This window comes from Lampetra planeri, chromosome 20 (assembly GCF_965212315.1).
Source record: "Lampetra planeri chromosome 20, kcLamPlan1.2.h2, whole genome shotgun sequence".
NCBI lineage: Eukaryota > Metazoa > Chordata > Hyperoartia > Petromyzontiformes > Petromyzontidae > Lampetra > Lampetra planeri.
In genome coordinates this window covers 8,425,313-8,451,900 of record NC_136126.1, presented here as the reverse complement: position 1 = coordinate 8,451,900, position 26,588 = coordinate 8,425,313, and the positions used below count along the sequence as shown (strand labels likewise).

At 45.2% G+C, this 26,588-nt stretch overlaps 1 protein-coding gene across 1 annotated transcript in view; it reads right to left on the bottom strand.

The window, feature by feature from the left end:
* Positions 1-5,557: 5,557 nt before the first annotated feature.
* Positions 5,558-26,588, bottom strand: part of LOC144724401 (broad substrate specificity ATP-binding cassette transporter ABCG2-like) — a 36,437-nt gene continuing 15,406 nt past the window's right edge. Inside the window, exons 7-16 of the mRNA XM_078603492.1 lie at positions 24,190-24,341; positions 23,031-23,150; positions 21,075-21,283; positions 17,240-17,391; positions 16,964-17,053; positions 16,174-16,298; positions 12,715-12,869; positions 9,900-9,989; positions 9,155-9,207; positions 5,558-8,380 (exon numbers count right to left, since the gene is read on the bottom strand). Of these exons, the coding sequence (XP_078459618.1) occupies positions 8,233-8,380; positions 9,155-9,207; positions 9,900-9,989; positions 12,715-12,869; positions 16,174-16,298; positions 16,964-17,053; positions 17,240-17,391; positions 21,075-21,283; positions 23,031-23,150; positions 24,190-24,341 (1,294 nt within the window). The 3' untranslated portion in view covers positions 5,558-8,232. The remainder of the gene's footprint in view (positions 8,381-9,154; positions 9,208-9,899; positions 9,990-12,714; positions 12,870-16,173; positions 16,299-16,963; positions 17,054-17,239; positions 17,392-21,074; positions 21,284-23,030; positions 23,151-24,189; positions 24,342-26,588) is intronic.

The window sequence follows — 26,588 nt, the reverse complement described above, 5'->3', positions numbered from 1 at the left end:
CCGTTTTTTTATAGTCTGAGAAGTGTAACGGCTATAACGTGATGCTGAAACAAAACTAAAAAAAACATTCTCTGCGGTGGTAAAAAAAAAACTGGATGCTCTGCTCTTCGCCTTGTTACACCACACTGCGTCACTTTCTGTCAGACCCACGGAGCGCCGAATTGTGGCAATTGGCGTGTTTCTCCTTCATGTTGGAAACAAGGACCACGTGCGGCACAACACGTGGTGCTCCGCCACACCGCGCGTCTTTCAGCGACACTTGCACCAGAGGTCGCATATGGGTTTTGATTCCTTACCCGTACCCGGCCGCACCAGGGTCGCAAACGGGTACCCGGCCGTACCCGTACCCTACCCGTACCCGGCCGGGTACGGGTAGGGTACGGGTACCTGATTACGACCTCTGGGATGAAGCCATGTTGCAGGCGCGGGTGGGTTGATTCTAGGAACTTGAATTGTGAGAAGAGACAAGACGTTGGGAAATGAGTGACAAACGGTGACTCACCAGTGACTCACGGCCTACCCGTACCCGGCCGCACCAGGGTTGCAAACGGGTACCCGGTTGCGATCTCTGACTTGCACAGATCCGCATCGCTGTCCTGAAGGAGTGGTTTGAAATCCACCGGAATTTCCCCCCCTTTTGGCACAATCTGGAAACGCAGGCAGTTTCGTAAGACTGGTGTACACGTACAGCTTGTTTATATATTTTTTGTTGCTTAAAACCATTTTGGATTATTCCATGAACCACATGCCTACTCGGCATTTTTTAAATATGTTCTTGAAGTAATTTTCCATTCCTACATGTGTAGCAGTGGTGTGTGTAGTCGGCTGCAGTTGAAGAGGGGGGGGGGTAATTGAATGCTTTCAAGTGATGGTGCAGTGGCAAATCCTGCTTCATCATCTGCTACACAGGCCCCGGTAATGATGTGCACACGTTTCCAACACTACCTAAAGCGGTAACATACACAAGACCCTGCAGTGTTAATGGTCATCTTTTAAAATTTGCCAGAGGCGGTTGCATTAAATGCATTTATAAGCACGTGCGTGCGCGTGTTTTGCGTGCAATGTCATACCGAGCACAGACGCGTAGCTGACCTGCATTCTTTGGTGACCTTCAGATGGTGGAAAATCTTCAGTTTTACGTCCAATGGCCATGGAACAAAGATTAATCATTGAGCCATTGAAGCAATGAAACTGTAAAACTACACTCCCTCCATAACTGGAAGTGAAATTGGCAAATAATCTCTTCCACACTTAAAACGAGTTAAACTTTTTTTGCAAAAAAGAGAAAATGTGATTGTTGGTTGACCCAAATATTGCTCTGTGGCTGTAGTGAATTGATTTATTTGGTTAGGCAGTTTTCAAGTTGGACGTGATTTTTTTTAATCATCTGATTTTGATTATGTATTCACTGATAAGGTGCATTTGTAGAATTTAGAACTGTATATATGTAGTTTAAAGCATTGTTTCCACTAAAAGAAAAGGTTTTCCCCGTTTTTATGGCAACAAAACAGTTGTTCAGATGTTAAAGCACCAAACTGAACCTTTTGCAAGGAATCGTGTCTGCATTAACCACATACTTGTGGTGAAAATACAAACAAAAAACATGCTCTGACAGTATATGCATTGTTCTAGATTTGAAGTTTTCGTGACTGCAGGGATCCATAACTCTTTGGTTCTTTCGGTAAAGTCACGTAGGTAGAAAATGTATTTCATTTTATATGCATTGTCTTTGAAACTGATTGGTCCACACCAGAGACGGCTTTCTTTAGAGCCTAGTCTCAAACGGTGTTAGACCAGAGGAGTAACACCGTGAACCAATCGATTTCAAAGACAAGGCATTTCCTGTCAGAGCATGCTTTTAGTTTGTATTATCACAAGTATTGTGGTTAATGTAGACATGATTCCGTGCAAAAGGTTTCAGTTTGGTTTTTTAACATCTTAACACCTGTTTTGTTGCTAGAAAAAAAGGGGAAAACCTATTCTTATATTTTGACACTGGCAAAGGAGGTCCCATGACATGGTTTCCACTGTTACAATTTTTGGAAAGTCAATATTTAGTACAAAATATTTGACCCAACTGTGTATGTTAATGGAACTTTTTGGTGACCTGAATTTAATAATCACATGACCAACATCGACATAGCCACATGGCAGACCAGGATAATGGAAATGTTTTGTTTATGTCATCAAATAAAAATTCTCGTTTTCATTATAGTACAAGTGTTTACTAGTTCCCCATGTGATTTTCCGATTCCTATTGGAGATGCCATATTCGTTTTTATTTATTTGTTTTTTTTTACTGTTGCTAAATGAAATAGCAGTCGTGAGAACAAAAGTGATGGTTATGACTTGTGTAGGCGGTGTGATGTCATGACTAACCAGCTGGTTTGGTAAGCCTCACTCATCTGGCAGAGGAGTTAGAAAAACACTTCTGTGGCAATTTGACAAGGTGGTGTAGTATATAGCACTCGACTGAACCTTTGACATTCTACATGTCGTCTTTTAACGTCTACTTTAGCAACGCTTTATATTATTTAATACGTAAATAAAAAGCTGTCATTAATCTTTTCCCAGTCTGCGGATTTCTCGTTTGCAATAGAACATGAAGTGAGCATGAGATAAGTGTGAATTGCGCAGAACTCGAGCTTGTCGCGTGCTAACTTTGGCCTTTCGTCCCATTGCTGTGCCGCCTCCATGGACATTCGAGATACAGTTGATGCGTAGCCCAAGTTTACAACCCTTGCGTTTATGATGGCAATGCCTTGCGAAGGTTGTGGGGTGGAAGTGCAAGACTGGAACTATTCGGGAAGTATAATGCAAGCCAACACACATCCGGGATTTATACCTCTGCGGGGAGTGGGGGGCGGGGAGTGTCTGTTCAACACATGCCACCATCACCACGCATTCAGCAGCCTGTCCAGCCATTGCCTCTGTCAAAGTGTTTGTTACAGCAGAAGCGTTCTAGATCTGGATAGTGGTGGTAGTGACTAACAGCTGTTGAGTGTTTTAAACGGCTTTGATTGTACACAAGCACTACAATATCACCACGTCTGCCATTAACGCTGTCATGTAAGGAGTATTAAGATGTATAATTGGCTAAAGGCCCTTCTGAGTAACTAGACACCTCCCCATGTGTCTCCACATAGACATGTCAGTATTTTTACACAACCCCCATCAGCTGCACATCTTTTTGGGAATGCATCTTATCGGCGGCATTAGTTCAATACGAGCAAACTGCTCCGGTTTCAACATGAATTGTCTCCCTCCTCGGATTAAACCGCAGCTTCTGACGAGATGCAACCGCAGAAGGGCCGTGTGGGTGACGGATTTTGCGGAAAATATTCACATGGAAAGATGTGGAGGAGTGATCTCTACCACGTTATTAACATTCTCCACAACAGTGCGTGACGATGATTCTGGGCCAAGTGATGAGAGACGCTTGCCAGAAGCGGTACACAGTACTCGCGTAACTGGTGGTAACACGAAAGTGGCGAGTGCTTGTGTGGTCTGTGGTTGTACACACCGCTACCACCGCAGAACCCCGCAATTTGACATCGATACAGTTTCTATACAGCAATTATAAAAAAAATTACGTGGCATGACAATTGAAATGAAGAATTGGGTTATTGTAAGTAGTGGTGTACTTTTGATGACTGCAAAAACAAGAGGGTTGGGAAGGAGGGGTTTGGGATAGGGCCTGGTTGTGTCTGGTGGGGGGGGGGGGCTGAACAATGAGGCATCGTTGTCTTGGGAAGAGCCACTGCAGCCTTTGGCCATCGCTGCGTATCTGGAGAATACCCTCCTCCGTATTCTGCTGACACGGAGGCAATCTGTTTGGTAGGTTTGTAACCACCAGCGCAGAAGTCTATAACATTGCCAGTCAAGCCTAACATTGCAAAACACTGCTCCTTCACCCTCAGATATGATGCTGTGGCTTCCAATAATGTTCCGAATGTAATCGATATTAGTCGACTCAATGATCTGGTAAATAGGGGCAGCAACAAAAAACACGTGGAAAATGCAAAAAAATTGTAAATGATGTGATGCAAAAATGTGTTTACCTGCGTAGAATAGCGATGACGATGTATAATCTACCCTCTTGTTTTTACTGCTTATATTTGCTATGTATGCCGAAGTTGTGCAAGCAAATTTGCCCATCAGCTGCCAAAACCTTCGCTTCACGATTATAGTATGTTTACGTGTCTCAAAATGCACACGGTTAGTCAAAAACTCAAAAATATCTGCCCCTCTGGCTAATTGAGAGTTGACTATTTTTGGTTGAGAGAGGTAGCCTTTGAGTCTCAACATCCAGATTAAAATCAACGGTTGGGCCAAATGATTCTCATGGCGGTACCCCGGGGTACCAAATAATACAAAACAGGCGAGGCAATTAAACACATTCCTGCGGAGGGAGCTGGTAGGAACGTTGAGTTGCTCGGTCAATGGCCAGGGTCAACGGCGGCGTGGTGTATTCAGCAAATATGCCCGACTGTGAGGGCGGGCACAAGCCGGCGTGAGTAGGTTAAACGTTGAGTTTTATAAGGGCACCACGGGGTGACCAGCCCCTCCCCACCCAGCCCCACCCCCCACCCAGCCCCTCCCCACCCAGCCCCTCCCCGCCCTCCCCACCCAGCCCCACCCTCCCCACTCAGCCCCACCCTCCCCACCCAGCCCCTCCCTGCACGACGGACGGACGGACAAAATAATCCCCTGTGGGCCGGTGTAACCAGGTTTCTCCCAGTAATATTTAGTTTCTGGGACGCAATTTTTTCCAGGGGTGTTCCTTAACTCCGCGACTGAGGTACCAATTAATCCGAAATCGGTGGTGCCACTCCGCGATGTCGAAACGCAGCGAGGACGATTGCGCCGAAACCCTGAACGCTCGCACGCAGCGTAGTGGTGCATCGTGTACAGCTCGTCGAGATGAGTCGATTGCCGCATCGCCGACCATCAACAGACTAAACATGACTGCATCACGGACATGATGCGAGGGGGTACCGCCAAAAGGTTCAAATGCTGCTTGCAGTGCCAGACTTGGGAGCGCATGATCAGCTATTTGTCGCGATTTGATCTCAACCCTTCCATCTAATTCTGCACACACACAAACACCACCTAACTTGTGCCTAGAGCGTCGTAGTTGTTACCGCCTTTTATATTTGCGAGTTCAGAGATTGCTCCGGTGCCCCGATTGGGTGTTTTTGGGGTAGGCTGGGCAGGTGCGTCTCTTTGTGGGGAGCGGTGGTGTAGCGGTTAGCGCGCTGCGCTATAATGAACCCGGCGTCCCGAGTTTGATTCCTGCTCACGGCCAACATCGGTGACGAATATCTGAACCGGTCTTTGGCCTCCTTCCCTAGGTCGACTCAGCCTCAAATGAGTACCTGGTGCGTTGTGTAAACATCGCCACTGGGGAGACAAAGGCGGCCGGGCGTGGTGCTGGCCACCCACCCCCTCCGTGTGCCGTTCCAGCCTTCATAGGTGCACGCAAACAACACTTGCTCCAAGTCTGATAAGGCTATACGTAATGTGAAATCGCCTTTCAAACCACTTTAACTTCGAGTGCATTTGAAACATTGCTTTATTTTGTGAATCGGCGATACATTTGCCCCCCTTCTCTCTATTTAGACAGGTTTACGAAAAAACTCCACTACTGATGAACGCAATGTTTACGGAGTTTCCTATTCGGCCCGGGGCGACGGAAACTTTGCAAGAATCACTGCGGTACTGTGACGATGCCCTCGATGATTTTCGTAACCTCATGGTTGAACTGGATGAACAGTTTCAGAACCACTAAGTTATCTACCTTATTTGCATCGAGGCTTGTTTTGGAAAAATAATAATCGGAGTCTGCTGACCGTTTCCATGTGCTGCCCCCCCTTACGAGATAAAGTCATTGCTCCCGAATTAAACTCCGCAATGGTTGATATTAAATCACTCGAGCAGCCCTCGTGTGCGTGAACAGACAGGCTCTTGTGTATCCACAATTATATTCTTAAAAAAAAAAATGCCATTTGGAACCAAATTCCTCGTAAATGTGTGAAAAGTGACGTTTATGATTGCTCGGACTGCTCTGCTTATCTTCTTGGTTCTTTCGGTAAAGTCACGTAGAAGGGAAATAATAAAATAATTCTCACGACGTTTCGGCCACAACGCAAGCAGCCGTGCTCTGATTCTGTCACTGCGGTTGGGCTCTATCCCACTTTCAAAGTTCTCGTCACTGCGGTGACATCACAACGGCACTCCTGTAATTGTTAAACGATTAGATGAAGAACAATAATGAACTAAGATTAAATCCTGTGCGAGGACGGGTCGTGTGATGATCAAGAAACTGGTTAAAGGCCCTTCTGGAAACGAGGCCTGTAGGGCAGGTCCGCCGGTTGAGCTAAATTTAAAATTGTTTTACGTTTCCAGATGCATTGTATGGGGAGGGGGGAAGCATCGCTTTGTTTATTTTTGAACATCCAATAAAATGTATTGAGCACAAGTGAACGTGTTTGTCTTTTGTTATATATGTAATCACATTGAATGGTCTTTACCGATGCTGTCGTGTGCAAGCACATTTGCCATCAGCTGCCAAACTTTCGCTTCACGCTTACGATGTCTAAAAAATGCACTTTAGGTACACATACTGCCTTTTATGTTCTGTAAGAATGTATGTCTATTCGGTGAGTGTGAGCACCTCCGTCCTCTTGTGTTTAACGGTGGTGGCTTAAACCGCACGTGTCCACACAATGATTTAAAGGAAGGGGGGGGGGGCACGCAATGCCAACCGCATTTGCCAATGCATGGCGTAAAGAATCTGAGGCTACATGGCTGAAGAAGTGTATATTTGATATTCTCCAGCATAGTGCTTGGTCAGACTTCATTGCTGAAGATTCAATGGCAACACAAAGCACGTGTGTGTCGGCATGTCGTTATCTCTACAGTTGTCAACATTCGGTGTTTTGCGTATTCAATTGCACTCTCGCAGATCTGACTGAGAAATTTGGATAGTCTTTTCACATGTTCTCACTTGCTGCTTCAATTAAATTCCTGACTAAAATCGGCGATCAAACTAAGTACAATACAGTAAAGAAATCAGAACGAAAGAAAAATCACAACTCACATGAGGAATCAAAATATTGCGAAACGATATGAACGTTAAATCAAAGCTTAACTTTAAATTCGCTGCAGCACAATCAGTTTGGGCAAATTCCCTCCAGATAGATCATCGCATAAACTACAAAACTACGCAGCAGACGCATTAAACATTAAGCAGCTATAGGTTGACTAGTGTGTAAACAAACAAGGACCTATGTCAAGAGCAACTGCAGCTGAAGCAGTAAAGAATTGATGGCTCGGCATCAATTTGTGATTCAGGTGTGAGAGTAACCAAGGACGCGTGTGAAGCGATGGAATTCCAGGTCCTTGGGGCATTAACAGAGTGAGTGGGAATCGGGTGAGTTATTGTTGCTCGGTACAGTGCGCGTTTGTGCTGTGGGGCATTGAATAAACTCCGCTGGATAGGTGAGGGGCTTGCGTTGAGTAAGCACTGAAGATGAACTTGGCCCAATGAATCTTCCCACCGAGGGTGAATGCCGGTCTTGGAATAAAGATCACAGTGTTGAGTGGAGTAGTTTGTAAGATAAAGCATACGGTGGAATGAAAGAGGGGATTGAGAAAATACGAAGTAGCTTTAGAGGTCGACTTGTACGCCAGCAGTCTTGGAGAGGCATTGAGGAGTCAGTGGCTATCAAATGTTTCTGTGTAGAAGATGGTAAACCGGATTTGTTTCGATACGAAGCCCCGAGTTTCTTAATTTGTATTCATTTTTTTAATATGAGATTTTAAGTTGACATGATAATTCAGCCAGATGCCAAGATATTTTTGTGAACATTTAACATTTTTTTGTGTTGCGCACAGCGGTTATGAAGAAAGTACATAGGCTTTGAGCTGTAACTAGAGTTGTCACTCATAACCATCACACTGGACAACTGTGAAACAGAGCTTCACAGCTCATCGGATTCCTCCAGTCGACAACCACGATAAAGATTCTGACATTTTTTGTGTTTTCGCATTCAGGTGGACCTTCAAACCTATTAAGTTTTTGAAACGGTGCTTGAGTCATCTTGTAATTTAGTCGTACAATATCTGAGGAAGATCCTTGCCATATCTAAGGATGATGCAACAAATGCAATCATTGGCTTCAATGCCGCACATCTGCAAAACCCAACACCTGACATGACCAAGTACTCGTCACTTCCATCGATTGATCCTTAGCATCTGCACGTACGCCAGAATCATGAACACCACCGTCATCACTGCCAGTGCCAGCTGATTCTGCCAGAAGCCCCACAAGCTGTAGTCGATGCCTTGTTGCTCCAGGAATTTTGATCCGCTCATGCTACGACACAGAAGCACATGTGACTTTTGGTTAGACCCACGTAATGATCTGACCAATTCTGTGGCATTAGAAACCCTTCACCACGTTGCTCAAGAGCCAAAATTACTTAGGGCTTTTGATTTTATACTGCTCTATAATGGTTGACGATACGCTCGCTCTATGATACATCTTCTAGGTCATTAAGAACAGCATTTCTTTGTGCATTACTACCAGTCATGGGCAGAAATTTAAAGTGTTTTGTTCGTATTAACTTTGATTTAGCTTTACAATTTGTATATGTCACATTTAAAATACTCGAACTGAACTGACCCAGACGAATAACAATGGAGTGTGTGTGGCATCAGGCATTGGTGGTGGTAAATAATACAGCGAAGGAACTGAGTATACCATTGGAACCTCATTTGCCAGTAAAAATATGATAATTGGTTTTTTACCCTTCTATCTGGCAACAAAACTGACACCTTTTTACAACGAGTCATGTCAACTTCAAGGACAGTGCACATTATCAGAGTTATGTCTTTTGTTTGTATTATGACTGCAGGTATTGCGGTCTATGCAAACATGACTCCTTGTAAAAAGGTGTCAGTTTTGTTGCCAGATAGAAGGGTAAAAAACCAATTATCGAACTGAGTATACTAAGAAAGGCTCCCAAAACTATAACGGTCCTGGACGTCCATCAAACTTATTGAGGCCCTGCACGCGCTCACCAGGTGGGTGAGTGGTGAGGCCGGGACCGGTGATGTATGACGTTTATATGCTTGTGTGCATACTCACCAGGTCATGTTCCTGCAATACTGCACGTCCTTCATTTCGTTTATTGACAGCGCCTGGAAGGAGATGAAGGAGACGTGTGATCTACCACGTGGTTGATACATAGCCATTACCATTACCTGGGATGTCGGAGATCGGGTTCGATCCCGACCCTGTGGTCGTGTGGATTTTCTTCTGGGTCCCCCACATTTTCCCTCCACATAAAAAAACACGCGTCGTTTTAGAGTATTTGGCTGCTATAAATTTCCACGTAAATTAGCCACTTCGTTAAGCTATCATTTGTGGGCCATGTCGATTGTGAAAATGAGCTGTATAGCTCAGTGGGCCTAACCTGGTAAAATTTAAAAAAAAGTTTAGTTTTATGAAAATATTCAGTTCGCCCATTCTTTATACTTGTTTATTTATTTCCAATGACAGTATCAGATCAGCGATGGTTCGTGCACTGCGCTACAATCCCATCGACTTGCGTTTTATTTTCGGCCAAGCGCCACGTAAGTGACGAGTGGCATTTAAACTTGCCCTGGGTTTCCCTCAGGTCAACTCAGCCTTAATGGAGCAGCTGGCACGGTCTGTAAAGATTGACACTGGGGTGAAAAAGTCGGTCGGGAACGATGTTGGCCACAGCACTTCTGCGCGTGCCCCGTCGCCCTTTAACGAGTGCTCGCTAACGGTATCTGCCTCTGCGCTGTACAAAGACACACCGACGGCCTTGTGCCAAAGATGACGGTTCTGTCCTGGGTCAACTCACGTTCATGCCGTAGCGGAAGATGCTCACATACTTGATCCAGGACAGCCAGTCCAGCATGGTGTTAAGGTTCACGAGGAACCCACCAAACACCTGCAGTGACCACGCAATGCGTTACCAGCAATCAGATTACGCACTACCAGGCCTCTTTCACACTTGAAGGCCGATTAAAGCCCCGTTGGCTGATGTACAAATACGTCACTTTACCTTTACGTGACGAAACAGACCTGTGTCTGTTTATTTGTTATTTTATCACTCAATGTGGAATCGGCCAAACATTCCAGGCAGGCCTCTCGTGAGAAGGAGTCTTGAGACTCGGTGAGGGTGAATGAAAAACTGAGCAGGGTCCACAATTTCAGACCTACATTTCAGATGCATTATAGATGTGGGTAATTATTAGAATAAATCGAGTGGCTTTTTACTTGGGAACAGTGGGTCAACCAGTTAGGGCTACAATTCTGGCAGATGTAATTTTGTCAACTTTTTTTGATATCATTTATATTTCTAGAGCGCCATCACTCAAGGCGCTTGACGTAGCTTACACAACGGTGACAATGGAATGATTTAGCCGTGCAGGGGTGTCCATACAAGGATTGAGGAATGAGTGACAGCGATAGAGCGGTACTTAGGGATTATGTAAGGGTAGGGGAGGGACGTGAATGAGTGGAGGGGCGAGGGGAGGGAAGAGAATGGGCAATAGAGAAGAGGTGAGGCTGTGAGAGGAATGGAAGGAGATTAAGGAGGGGGGCTGCTTAATGTACAGGGGAAGTGTTGAGTCTATAGGCAGTGCTGATTCTATGGGCAGTGCTGAGTCTATGGGCAGTGTGAGTCTATGGGCAGTGCTGAGTCTATGGGCAGTGTTGAGTCTATGGGCAGTGCTGAGTCTATGGGCAGCGCTGAATCTATGGGCAGCGCTGAGTCTATGGGCAGTGCTGAGTCTATGGGCAGTGCTGAGTCTATGGGCAGTGTTGAGTCTATGGGCAGTGTTGAGTCTATGGGCAGTGCTGAGTCTATGGGCAGTGCTGAGTCTATGGGCAGTCTGAGTCTATGGGCAGTGCTGAGTCTATGGGCAGTGTTGAGGCTATGGGCAGCATTGAGTCTATGGGCAGCGCTGAGTCTATGGGCAGCGCTGAGTCTATGGGCAGTGCTGAGTCTATGGGCGGTGCTGAGTCTATGGGCAGTGTTGAGTCTATGGGCAGTGTTGAGTCTATGGGCAGTGCTGAGTCTATGGGCAGTGTTGAGTCTATGGGCAGTGTTGAGTCTATGGGCAGTGTTGAGTCTATGGGCAGTGTTGAGTCTATGGGCAGTGCTGAGTCTATGGGCAGTGCTGAGTCTATGGGCAGTGTTGAGTCTATGGGCAGTGTTGAGGCTATGGGCAGCGTTGAGTCGATGGGCAGTGCTGAGTCTATGGGCAGTGTTGAGTCTATGGGCAGTATGAGTCTATGGGCAGTGCTGAGTCTATGGGCAGTGCTGAGTCTATGGGCAGTGTTGAGTCTATGGGCAGTGTTGAGTCTATGTGCAGTGTTGAGTCTATGGGCAGTGCTGCTCAATGTACAGGGGAAGTTTTTTTTTTTTTTCCAGTGGAGGGATGCAAGGAGGGAGAAGGACCGAAAAGAAGATTGTGCAAATGGGGTGCTGGTGGTTTGACGCCGATTATGATCGAAGGTACGACTGATGTAAGATGCAGAGCAGCAAACTAAAATGTCACATTCAGGTGGTCAAGCCAGATAACCGCATCAGGAGCAGCGGGAGTGTATCGCTGTGAGGTTTTCCTTCGTACTTGTGGATCGGGCATTGCATCGTTAAATCGGCCATACGAAAGAAGAGGACCAAAGGTGCGGTGAGATGATGTGAAACGGTGGACGAATGGGGGACGCACGCTCGGCTCAAGCGATGGGTGCTGAGTGTAGAAGTGAGAGTAGAGGGCGCCTTCTGCCAATGTGCCTCCCAGAGCCTCACGCCCTCCAGATGAGAAGGAAGAAAACGGTGACGTTCTCGCCACCGTGTGGAAACTAGGGCGCACTGACTCTTGAATCCATGCTGGGATGGCGATGGTGCATTACATTTTTTGCGCATGTGTCAAACCATTAACTTATTCCAAAAACCACGTTTTCAAAACTTATAGACTGCTACCTTCAAAATGGCACCCTGTGTATTAGCAGGGTTGATTTTGAAATTGTGAAGATGAGATTGCCTATTGGGTGGAACGGCCGACTGTTCACTCCGAATGGGACTTGGTTTCTGTTGGGTTAGGCCGTGAAGTGTGTGTCGTCATCTTCCTCCACCCGACAGCCGATTAATAAAAGTGTCACGTGAATCAAACGTGGCTTAAATTAAATTCCTGCTTCAGCAGCGCCAACGGTGTGTTGGAGAATAATCTCACAACATCGAATTGGGTACGACGTTTCGCTGCAGATTATTGGAGCTCAGACCTCGAGATCTCAGAGCTTGAGATCCGAGCTCCTTTTAACTTGAAAATGCTGAATTTTATCTCCAACGAAACGCTGAACGCATGTAAATGTTGCGTGGATCGCTCTGTGTGTTCATATCATACGTAGCCAACCGTGCTAATCGGAGGGGCTCTCCAACAACAACAACACCAGTGATGCTGCTGAAGCAGTATTAATTTTAGCTACGTTCGATTCACGCGACACTTTTTATTAAATCGGCCATGTCGGGTGGAGGAATGTTGACGACACAACACATGTTTTTACGCCATCCTAACCCAACAGAAACATCGGTCATGAAAGCCAACGTGTAAAATGAGGACTCCACACTGCACACAGGGGGTGGGAGTGCCCTCGTGGCTATGCCTAACCATCATGAAGACGTAGGGGATGGCGATGAGGGCGTTGGCGACGGCGAAGATGCTGACGCTGGCCGACACGAGGAAGGCGAGGCTGACTGCCGCCAGGCTCGTGAGCACGAGCGTGAGCGCAAAGAGGAAGAACGCCACCACGTCCAGCCGCAGCCCTGCCGAGCGTGCAACGGCACCGGTGAACGCGGGCACGTGGCGCTGCATCGTCATCGTCACCGGCGTCGTCACCGCCAATGCAATCGCCGTCATCATCAGTAGCAGCAGCAGCAGCAGCATTAGGATCAACAACATCAACGGCAGCAGCATGATCAGCAGCAGCAGGAGCAACAGTAGGATCGTCAACATCATCATCATCATCAGCAGCAGCATTAGGATCAACAACATCAACGGCAGCAGCATGATCAGCAGCAGCAGCAGGAGCAACAGTAGGATCGTCAACATCATCATCAGCAGCAGCAGTATTAGAATCAACAAAATCATCAACAGCAGCAATACCATGGTCGTGATTGTCAGCAGCAACAATAGCAGTAGCAATAGTAGAATCGTATTCTTGGTTCTTTCGGTAAAGTCACGTAGAAGGTAAATAATAAAGTAAGACATTTTTATTATTTTATTATTTCCCTTCTACATGACTTTACCGAAAGAACCAAGAATATGAATCCCTGCAGTCATGAAAGCTTTAAATCAAAACTAGCATAAGTACCCGGCGTTGCCCGGGTGAAAAATATATTTCTTAATAACCTTACATATATACACACCCTCACCACTGACCACTCACCCTCACCATTCACCCTCACCACTCTTCCTCACCACTCTCCCTCACCACTCATCCTCACCAATCACACCCTCACCAATCACCACTCACCCTCAACACTCACCCTCACCACTCACCACTCACCCTCACCATTCACCCTCACCACTCTCCCTCACCACTCTCCCTCACCACTCATCCTCACCAATCACACCCTCACCAATCATCACTCACCCTCAACACTCACCCTCACCACTCACCCTCACCACTCACCCTCAACACTCACCCTCACCACTCACCACTCACCCTCACCATTCACCCTCACCACTCTCCCTCACCACTCTCCCTCACCACTCATCCTCACCAATCACACCCTCACCAATCACCACTCACCACTCACCCTCAACACTCACCCTCACCACTCACCACTCACCCTCACCATTCACCCTCACCACTCTCCCTCACCACTCATCCTCACCAATCACACCCTCACCAATCATCACTCACCCTCAACACTCACCCTCACCACTCACCCTCACCACTCACCCTCACCACTCAACCTCCCCTCACCACTCACTAATCACCACTCACAATCGCCACTCACAACTGCCCTCACCATTATATTTTTGCCCCAGTCAACGCCGGATATTTCCCATTCGTAGCAGTTTATATCAACTCTATAAGCAACTTATATAAAACAGGAAGCACGATCCTAAAGTAATTTACAACCTTCGATTAGTCCTTTGTGCGATTCAAAGAATCGATTCCTGGCATGTTGGGGGTTTACATTTTGAATGATAGAGTTTCATTTTCATTGTTATTTTATTTTTTTATTTTTTCAGGAGTTTTTAATTACATTTTTGCCCCGGTCAACGCCGGATATTTGCCGTTCGTAGCAGTTTATATCGACTTTAACCAACTTATAGTAAACGGGAATCGTCCGAATCTAAAGGAATCTACAACCTTCGATTCCTTTGCGCGATTCAGAGAATCGATTCTTGGCGCGTCGGGTTTAAAAGTAATTACACAGTTGTTTTTTCATTGGTATGTAATGTTTGAAAGTTTTCATAAGATTTTAAATGTATTTTCCCCCCGGGCAACGCTGGGTATATCGAGTTTATACCACAAATGCGTGCGCATATTTTTAACGGGAATTAAAAATGGCGTCCACCCGGCAGCGAATGCGTCGCTACCCGTTGCCAGGGGAAACCGCCGTCCAATGAAACTGCGTATGGTCCGGCGACACACAGACACACACACAGACAGACAGACAGATTTGCGATTTTATATATATAGATAGTAGAATCGTCAACATCATCAGCAACAATAATTACCACCAAGACCATAATTAATAACACTATCATGAATCACTATCAATATACAGCCATCTTTAACAATGCTTATATGGAGGTGACTAGCGCTATGGCATCATCATTGTCATCATCAGTAGAAGCACCATCATTTAAAAGAAGAAATTCCCATTACCGTCATCGTCATCGTGGTGTCAGACGTTGAGTCGTGTCGGTATTTGTACAGGAGTGAGCACAGATCCCATCATCATCAGGCTGTCCATCTGTCGTGGACATTTTTCTCTCCCTGTGTTTCTCTGCTCGGTCTTGGTTTGTAGACAGTGCAATTTGCATTACTAATGCTTTCCCTGCTTTTACCTTCCCATTTGTATTATTTTACTTCCTATTCAGATACAAAAACATGTATTCACGCCTACATTTGGGCCTGCTTAGTTATCGACCTCATTGTGCTCTCCTGGCATTTCCCCTCCCCCTACCCCCACTAACTACATCGCCTGGTATACAGGAGGTCCTGGGTTCGATCCCGACCCTGACACCTGCATATTTGGAGATTGCGTGTTCTCCCCATGGTCGCGTGGATTTTTATCCAGGTCCTCCGGTTTTTCCCTCCACATTTAGAATCAACATGTGCTTGCCGGAGTATTTGGCTGCGATACATTTCCACGTGATAATAATCCACTTCGTTTAGCTGTCATTTGTGATAGCCAGGTCGCTTCTGAAAAAGAGTTAGACAGCTCACGTGGGCCTTACCTGGTAAAATAAAAATTGTTTAGTTGTATAACTGGGTGACATCCCGGGGCCTCACCTGGCATTGTGGGAATCGCCACACGCAATGCACCACTTCGTTGGTGACGCATTGCAGCATGGGAGTCTTCCACGGGGCCTTGCTGCCACTGCTGTTGCATTGCAGCGCGGTAACTCTCATTGGGTTTGGCCGCTACGACACCGCTTCAGCCTGGGATGGCGGTTGGTGGGGATGGAATGTGGTGACTGGTTGGGATTTCGGGACAGCAGACTGGGCCAGCCACCTCTGCTGTGCCGTGTTCTTCGACATTCCAAGGAGACTTTGCTGATGTGCAGGTGAGCGTGGCTGTCACGCTCCCGTGTGCATGCTGTCGTTCTGCCCCCAGTGACTTTGATGTCGTTCATTCGCTCCTCATTTTTAATCCTTTCTATTTCCACCCACTGCAATTCTTTTTGTCCTGGTGATGTTCTGTATTTTCCTGATTTTTGAGTTTCTACTAAATGCAAATCCAGATCGATATTTAAAAAGCGATAATTTCCCTCCAACAAGTCTCGAGCCAGTGGGTAAAAAAACATGTCACATTCCCATGGCTGAAAAACCAACCTCTCATGAGGACACTCTCCACCATGCATGACGATAAAGACGTCACTTACCGATCATGAAGTAAGAAATTGCGGCGAAGATGACAATGGGTACGATGCGGTTGGGCAGCAGGTCGGCAAACACCTTGGAGAGGAAGTACGCCGAGGTGCGGTAATACCCACTCGAGCTCTCGTGCCTGCGGAGGAAGTACCCTCAACGTAAGCCGCGATTGTCCAGTCCCCGTCCCCCTCGCACACAGTGCATGTACGTACCTATGTTGAACTTCTTTCGTACCGTACGTAGCCAACCATGCCACTCAGCGGGGGAACTCGTTCTGGTCGAACGTTAACATTTCGAAGCAAGTGATACCCAGACATGGCAGTTGCCTCCACGGAACCCAGCTCGATGTCTACTCAAGCGGTGGCGACCCCATTGCCCACGTGCCGAACACGGCCCGTGACTTCATTTCATACGGCACGTGACCACGTAAGGGCTTCCTCTCAAAAACGGCCCTTGCGAACGATATTTTTCCACCACTGCAAGCAGTGCCTTGGCCATACTGACCAGGTTCAAAGGACCTCAGGACTTCAGAGTGGTGCCGACTCAAAGGATCTCAGATTCCGCATTGGAACAATTGCTTTATAAGACCCTCCCAACCTTGATTCGGTAACTAGAAACACTTATTTTAATGTGTACAGTCACTGCTGTCACTGCGAGGCCCCCTTGAGGCATGTGTGTCAAAGTGTGACCTGCCCAATGTATTTAAACGTCCTATCTGGCGATCGGTAAGGGAAATGTTCCCCCAAAAAAGGAGGTGGGGAGTGCAGTGGGGACTGGAGGGGTTGTTGGTGTGAAACTCACATGAAGAGGACCCGCTCATAGAGGAAGAGCTCCACGGCCGACAGGTTCGCAAACACCAGGTTGATGATGAGGAAGAAAAACACTCCCATCCTGCACATACAATTCCACCAGCATTAACATCATCAATAACGTTAATTCTACCACCACCATTATTATCACCAACACTGCAATATCTGATGATGGCTTGGGCGGTCCTTCGTCCAGCAGTGGATTGATCACGGTTGACGACGTTGGGGGGGGGTCGTTGAGACTTCGGCTTGGCTGTAAGACACCCACCTGTTCTGGATGGCGGCTGGAGGCTCGTCCGATATCTGCCAGTAGATGAGGCCCACGAGGACTGCGAAGAGGGTGTTGATGAAGTACTGCATGAACGAGGTCTGCGGATTCCTCAGCATGTTCTTCACGGTCCGTCCACACACGATGTACAGCTGGGCACACGGGGAGCAAGCAGAATCTCACCTCCCACTCTAGCCCATGCCTCGGCAGCCCTGTGGGCTACTTGCCATCATTACACACGAAGTGCTTGCCTCAAATAAACCACAATACCTTGCTGATCTCGTCAAGGAGCATAAACCATCGAACAAAAGACTGCATTGCACATCTTCTTGGTTCTTTCGGTCAAGTCACGTAGAAGGGAAATAATAAAATAATAAAAATAAAACATAATAAAATCATTCTCACGACGTTTCGGCCACAATGCAAGCAGCCGTCCTCAGGTGAAGAAAGAACCAAGAAGATGAATCCCTGCAGTCACGAAAGCTTTAAATCGAAATTTAACTGCATTGCACACTTTCAGATGCGCTTCTGCAGCTGTCTGGAATGCTCTTCCTTCCGATATTAGGAAATTACTGGAGCTATGCACTTTTAAATCGAGATTGAAAACTCATTTCTTTAAAACTGCTTTTTGTCTTTAGTTTGCTGTCCTTCCCCCGCACCTCCGATGAGCATGGTTGACTACGTACGGTGCGAAATAAGTTCTACATACATATATTCTCGGTCAGCAACCTCGCTTCCGAGTCCATAGACCCACGGTTGTAATTCGACCCTCACCCATTGGTAATGCACCCCGGCAGCACAGCTGTCAAAAGAGAGATGTGCTCACTTGCCGATTCACGCCGACTAAAAGAGTCCTGTGGTGTTGCTTGCAAGAGTAGGTCGTTGAGTGCCGGTGATGTGGCAACATTCGGATGAATGTGCACAATTGATAAGTTCCATAGAAATTCAATCAAATTTGTGTTTATAATACGCCTATACGTGATGGTATATCGAGGCACTGTAGGAAATTGTGTCAAGTGCCAAGAGAGGAATTTGTTTCAATGTCAAGATGTCATTCAGCGACTTTATAATTAATCGTTTGAAGCTTTTGTGACTGCAGGAATCCATACTCTTTGGTTTTTTAGGTAAAGTCACGTAGGTAGAAAATAAAATAAATTACGACGTTTCGGGCGCAACACAAACGTCCGTCATCAGGTGGGAAAGCATGGTCCGCTGCTGATAATTTATAATTAATGCTGCAATGATGATGCTCTAAATCATGGGACCTCCTTTGCCAGTACCAAAATATGAGAATAGGTTTTCCCCTTTTTTCTGGCAACAAAACAGGTGTTAAGATGTTAAAACACCAAACTGAAACCTTTTACAATGAATCATGTCTGCATTAACCACAATTCTTGTGGTCAGAATGCAAAAAAAAACATACTCTGATAATCTATGCATTCTCTTTGAAACTGATTGGTCCACATTAGAGACAGCTTTCTTTCGAGCCTAGTCTCAAACGGTGTTAGACCAGAGGACGCCAAAAGGCATACAGCATTTTGACCACAAGTATTGTGGTTAACGCAGACATGATTCCTTGTAAAAGGTTTCAGTTTGGTGTTTTAACATCTTAACACAGCTGTTTTGTTGCCAGAAAAAAGGGGAAAACCTATTCTCAATGTTGATGATTTTAACCAGTTTCTACTTCCTGAATTAACGTTGGAAATCGATAACTGCACTGAACTGATGTGTCATGAAGAAGGGCCAATGCCCAAAGTGGTGCCTATGAAATGCATTTGCTTTTAAGTCAGTGTTATTGACGAATGTGTTGAGATTTTGCACAGAGCTGAAAGAAAATCCTTACACGCCAAACAAGTAATGTGTAATCTTTGCTGCCAGCAATAAAGACAAAAGTTTAGTTTATGTAGCAATCAATATAATCAAAAATGGTTATCCTATGGAGACTCAGCACTGCCATAGGAATATAGAATATTCACTTTTAGCTTGGAGATCATCACCACCAAGTATTCATTTGAGCAGGGAGACACCATGGAATATAGTCACAACCAACACAATCTTTCCCATGGTGGTGAGATGTTAACTACCTCGTCTGGTATACAGGGGGTCGTGGGTTCGATCCCGACCCTGATGCCTGCTGTATATTTGGAGTTTGGTCTCCCCGTGGTTGTGTGGATTTTTCTCCGAGTCCTCCGGTTTTTCCCTCCACATGTTGAAACGTGCGTTTAGAGTATATGGCTACTATAAATGTCCACGTGATAAGCCACTTCGTTGAGCTATCATTTGGGGCCTGGTCGCTTCTGAAAAAGAGCTACATAGCTCAGTGGGCCTTATCTGGTAAAAAAAAATTTCTAGTTTAGTTTTACATTTTTCTTCTTGGTTCTTTCGGTAAAGTCACGTAGAAGGGAAATTATAAAATGATAAAAATAAAACATAATAAAATACAATTCTCACGACGTTTCGGCCACAACGCAAGCAGCCGTCCTCAGGTGAAGAACAGGTCTGTCGGAAAGACAGCGTCTGAATAGCCATTCAGACGCTGTCTGAATAGCCATGGCTATTTTCCCTTCTACGTGACTTTACCGAAAGAACCAAGAAGATGAATCCCTGCAGTCACGAAAGCTTTAAATCGAAATTTACATTTTTCGTTTATTCCCACCACGAAATAATCACCATGATAATATTTGGCCATTTTCACCTTGCATCTTTCCCTGTTATCGGCCTCAAATACACCTTGCATACGTTATACAAGATGAAGAATACTCTCAGGACTCCAGAGTGATGCCGATTCAAATGATCCCAGATTCCGCATTGGAACAATTGCTTTTATAAGACCCTCCTAATCTTGATTCAGGTGATGTAAAACCACTGGCGGCAACTAATGCAGATGACGGAGAACTCGTGTAAACTGGTGTAATCATTGCCAGCCATGCAAACTCCGCAGAAAGTGTTCTCTACCATTCTCTAACAGCTGCGGTGTGTGAATAAGAGCCAACGGCAGTCCTGGGCAGTGAGTGACATTTGCCCAGTCTTGATGATGAAAATCATCATCATCAGCAAGTGTCAGGGCTAAAATCGTCATCACCAGCAGCAGCAGCAGCATCAGTGCATCATCATTCACTCCATCATCAACAGTAGCAGCATCACAAGTACCATCTTCATCAGCAGCATAAGTATCACCATCATCGTCGTTCTCATCTCTATAAGCGTTAGAAGAATCACAATCATCATCCATAGCAGCCACATAAACATCATCACGGTCACGATCACCATCATCAGCAGCAACAGTATCGAGGCACCATCAACATCTGGATCACACTGGTCAACACACTTTTTCTGGCATAAGGTATTCCAACGGTTTAAGGTAATTTTGGGGTGCTGATTCCAAATCTGGCATCAGTTTTTGTCTATCACATTAGGTTTTTGAGATATCAAATATTGCATTTTCAATAAAAACTGCAGAAGAAAAATATTTAATAAATGTGGATATCTACATAAAATGATATTATAAACACATTATCCTGAAAATACAGCACCATATTTTAACACTAAAGCAGTCACTGACTCGCAACAACTTGCAATCATAAGTGACAGAGTTAATTTCGGATAAAATCAATGAAAATGGGGTATGCCGATAGCATAAAAATGATGTGATAGAGCAAATCTGAAATCAGATTTGGAATCAGCACCCTGAAATTAGTCTAAAACAGCTGCAAAAGTCCAGGCCAGAAAAAAAATGTTTTTTTTGTTGACCAGTGTTATCAACAGTAGTGGACGCAACATCTGCGTCATCATCACCACCATCACGACCGTCGTTTCGCTGGTGGCTGCCGCACACCTGGTAGTGGAAGCGTGTGGCGTAGTGGCTACGTATGACGACTGGCACGGCTGCCACGTTCCCGATGCCCTCCAGTCGGCGCTGGGTGTCAGCCCAGTGGTGGCACGACCTGTAGGCTTGTGCCAGCTCCAGACCGCCGCCTTTCTCCATACTATCACCCCCACGTTCGACATCATCATCATCATTGCAGCTCCCATTGCGCTTCTTTCCTGCAAGAAACAAAGCATTCCCCTGTTCATATTCTTGGTTCTTTCGGTAAAGCCACGTAGAAGGGAATTATAAATAAAATAAAAATAAAACATAATAAAATACAATTCTCACGACGTTTCGGCCACAACGGCCGCTTGCGTTGTGGCCGAAACGTCGTGAGAATTGTATTATGTTTTATTTTTATTATTTTATTATTTCCCTTCTACGTGACTTTACCGAAAGAACCAAGAATATGAATCCCTGCAGTCACGAAAGCTTTAAATTGAAAATTAATTCCTCTGTTTTAAAAAAAAAATCGTTATCTTTATGATTCTTTATGCAGCGGTTGCAAATCCCAAACTGCTCTGCCAGATTTCGATTTAAAGCTTTCGTGACTGCAGGGATTCATCTTCTTGGTTCGTTCTGTAAAGTCACGTAGAATGGAAATAATAAAATAATAAAAATAAAACATTATAAAATAATTCTCACGACGTTTCGGCCACAACGCATGCAGCCGTCCTCAGGTGAAGAACAGGGCTGTCGAGAAGACAGAGTCTGAATGAAACACCCCAGGCTTGGAGCGTCTATTTAAGCTGGGTTGGAGGGGGAAGAGCGCCTTGACAAAAAAAATTGCATATCAAGAGGAATTTAGCATATTTATGGGAAATGCAGATATGGGATTAGATTAGTAAACGTCGTGATAATTATTTTATAATGTTTTATGTTTATTATTTTATTATTTCCATTCTACGTGACTTTACCGAAAGAACCAAGAAGATGCTCTGCCAGAGTCATGTCGGGAGGTGCAGAAACGTGCTCACAGATCTCCAACATTGATCGCAGCATCACATGAAGTCATCGAATATCCCTGGACTATGATGTGACGGAACCACTTCATTAGGCCTCTCTTCCTCAAGCTCCAGATGTTGATGTACATATTTAATAGTCCGAATGAATGATTGCTTTTCAATTTTCTAAATTGAAAACTCATTTCTTTCGAACTGCTTGTTGAGTTTTAGTTTGTTGTCCTTCCTCCGCACCTTCGATTATCACGGTTGGCTACGTACGGTGCGAAAGAAGTTCAACATGCACACATTTTGAATATCTACATATATTAAGATGTGTGCACATAAAAAAAAACTAGAACGTGGATGTCTTGGCAAGGCAACGTGTTTGTTGTCACAATTGATTTGACACAGACCAAGGTGGTAGCTTGACAGCTCCTGATTCACAACTGGCAGATATCCTAGGATTGTTGTGCTTATGAACATTGTCACGATATACGTGCTAGCTTGGCATTGACACATTAACAACAACAAAACATCTATCAAATGTCAGGGAGGCTCAACCATGACACACGGTGAGAGGGCAGCCCTTTCACATTTATATATCCACACCCACTCAATCACTAGCACCGCCCATTGTGAGTGACCTCACTCTCCCTGACGTTGGCCCCACCTACTGCTAAGAGGCCCTCGTACAGCTCATGGGGCCCTCTACTCCTTAGCTAACCTCTTTGTCCATATTATGAATCGAGTAAGAGGCCAGAAATGTTAAAACTAGGACAAAATCCCGATCTTTCGCAAGTGCCTCAGGACACCCGGACAGCTTTTCTGAAACCCGGACTGTATCAGCCAAACGGAAATATTTGGTAGTTTTATGCCTCTGGTGCTCGATGTGAAACATGGGCCTGGCTGTGAGCACACAGGCCTTTGCTCGTGCCCGTGATCTCGTGTTTTCCTGTCGGCGATCTCGTGTAGAACTCACCGATTGATTTCGCTGTGCGACCACCGCTTCCAACGCCGTGATGCCCCGAAAGGAGAATTTCCCCGTTAATCACGTCCAGGAAGAAATCAGGCGGGTTGTTAAACGCCTCGCACTCGTAGCCTGCGAGGGGTGTGGAGACGGAGTTCAGAGCGTAGAGACAGGGTGTTGGAGATCGGTAGGAACAGCGGTTGTTACGAAGAATTCATTAAAACATAAAAAATATGAGGCCTCCTGTGCATTTGAACTCATTGGAGAATGATACGGACAAGAGAAGCTAAAATGAGTCCTCTTGTGAGGACAAGATCGTTGTGTGATACACCTGGCAATTTAAAAGGGCAGAATGTGCGGCACTGCGATTGCAGAATTTTACGCACGATCGTAAGGATGCAAGTTTAAATGGGAAAACTCAGTGGATTATTAATCTACGTAAGTAAAAAAATTGGTTTATCCTTCAGAGCGACAGATTTCCACCACTGGTTGAGGGCTGCCGATACAATGAGCCCCATCCCAAGCGTAGTTGAGCAGGGAGACCCGCTTTGATTTTCACTTTGACTCGTGACTGCAGTAAGGAAATAATTAACCAACAGACAAATATTCAAATACTTTGATATACCAGCCAACTGGCAAATGGATAAATGTTTACCTGCTTAAAATAGATGGTGCTGAAAAAAAGAATGCTCATAGGCTGATGGACTCCAATAAATATTGATGTAGCAAAACAAAATTATGGCTATTCATTATGGCATTGTATCACCCATATTACACTACGACATTATATAATGAGTTGTGTACAACCCCACATTTATGGCCTTGTAATTGCATAGTATTATATGGGGAAGAGCAGTGGCACGGTGATTTGGGCACCGCATTATATATCCTGGCCACAGCTGTTGCAGAGTGCAGCAAAGCACTAAAAACAGCACGACAAATTGAACGAAGTTAAGATACTCGCAATCGCAATATTGTAAAATTGAACATCGTATAATTTCTTCCGAGCCTTCCTAGATCCGAGGGATGGCTGCGAGATGGACTATCCCAAGCCACGGGGGCTCTGTCTTCAGCAGTTCTTGCGAGCGCCATCAAAGCCGTCATTGGACCTTGGTGGTGCCGAGCGTATCGCGTTGCGAAAAAATGCATGCGTGGCAACCGCAGTTGGTACCGATGGAAGAGAAGTAAGGCACGGCGTCAAGGGAGGGTCCGTGAAACACGACCTCCCCGTGGTGCATCAGCGTGAGCCGGTCAAAGTTCTGGAAGATGGAGTAGCGCGGCTGGTGGATGGAGAAGATGACAGTGCGTCCATTGCGGGACAGCCTGTGGGTAAAAGGACAAATGTGAAGTGGCAAAGTTGACTGGGTTGTTTATAAACGAATATAATCTGAGGACATGAAGAGACGACTTTGCTGTTTGGGTTCTCTGATTACAATCAGTCTAGCCAAGGTCACAATACTCGTGTAATTACGATAAGTGCTCACGTGGCTTTAAACTGGAAATCGTCACGTGGCCTCAATACAGTAGAACCTCTGGTCACGAACGCTTCTGACCACGACCAAATCGGGTTCCGACCAAAAAAATTCACAATTTTTTTTAATCTGATCACGAACACAAACTCGGGTGGTGATCAAACACGGTCACGGCCGATTTCCCCTTCCGCGCCATTTTTTTTGTAAGCGTCAAATTTCCTGTTGTTATGGGTCGCTGTTGTTTGTTTACAAACAACAGCGACCCATAAAATTCCTAGTAAGATATTAATTTTGTGAGTGTAGTCATACCCCTCCCCCTCATTCAAGCCGTAATTTAGAGAGCGAAAACGCTGAGTACGTAAATCGCTACCATAAGAACCCGTTAATCTCTTCTCGCATCATTCATACGATGATGCGGTGAAGTAAACGTTCATACGATATTACGGTGAATGCTTCCAAAAACAATACTGTACCCAAATATTATTGTTAACTTACTTTCAATAGAACATGAATTGCTCATACGAATATTCTCTCTCTCAGAATCGACCGACTGATGTAGCAGACGAAACAATCATCTTGTTGAATGATTCTAAACCTTGACGTGGCAATGTTAGTTTTCTCTGTCGTTCAAGGTTTTCTCAGTGTTATTCAATGTTTTTACATTTAGTTTACTATTACACTGTGAGTTCTATGGCATAATTAACTATTTGTGTGCTTAAAAAAAACAATATTTATATACAGTTCGTAGGAGTCTGGAACGGATTAATCGTATTTACATACAATCCAATGGGGAAATTAGGTTCGAGTCACGACTAAATCGGGTTGCGACCAAAGTTATGGAACGAATTATGGTCGTGACCAGAGGTTCTACTGTACTCTTTTTCAGGTAGTTCCTACATTGGGTTATGTGGACCGATTCCATGAATGAGTGTATGACAAGTGGGAGGAAACTGCAGTAGGATGCCTGGAGAAAGCATAGGCATCATACAAAGGGACAACTGTGGGTATCCTGTACAAGATTCAAGAATCCATCGCTGTTGTGCCCATCTCTTGGTAAGTCTGAAAATGTGTTATTGCACTCTTATGGATCCAGTCTATGACGATTGCGCCGCAACCGATCGCACACAGAGTGAGCTTTTTGGACGAACAACGCTGCATTAAGTCTGTTGCAAAACTGGGCTCAGACTCAAGGATAGATCCCAAACATCTGCTAGCAGAGGTGGAACAAAGTCATTGTTATGCAAGTCCAAGTCGAGTCGCAAGTCATCAAATTCATGACTCGAGTCTGACTCGAGTCCAAGTCACATGACTCGAGTCCACATCTCATAGGTGGGACAAAGTCATTGTTATGCAAGTCCAAGTCGAGTCGCAAGTCATCAAATTCATGACTCGAGTCTGACTCGAGTCCAAGTCACATGACTCGAGTCCACACCTCTGCCTGCTAGTAACTGGGTCCAGGACTTCTGGGCCGGAGGCACCGGAGAAACTGCGCCGGCCGTACCTCTTCTTCTTTAAATTGTATCCCTATTTTGTCATTGCACTTCATTATAAAGTCTGTTTAATGTATACAGGAGTTTAAGGTGCTGATTTAGCCAATGTTGAATTAGTTAATTTGCTTAGTCCTTGTGTTGTTTTTGTTCACACGTGGATGCTGCATTTAGATTATTTAGATTTGGCTGCTATACATTTCCACATGCTATGCCACTTTCAGATATTATTTGTGGCCAAGTAGCTTCTGATAAAGAAGCTAATAGTTCAGTGGGCTTTACCTAGTAAGATAAAAATAGTTAAGTGTCATTTGTATATTTTATAAGTTATTTGTTTTCCTTTTCCTATACTTTGCACTCCTATCGTGTTTTTGTATTGTTTGTAGTGGAAACGTTCTGACCTGCCCCGACTGGACATCTGTGAAAAAGAGCTCTCTATAGCTCATCGGATTCCCCCAGTATAAATACATATTCTGATTCTGAATTATGCACGTGTTATGTCATATTTTTACTGTATTGTTGTTTAACTTTCTACTTTCCCAATAGTTTGCACTCTAGGACCTGTTGCTGTAGCGGCCCTGCCGCACTCTATGATAGCAGGCGCCAAACTG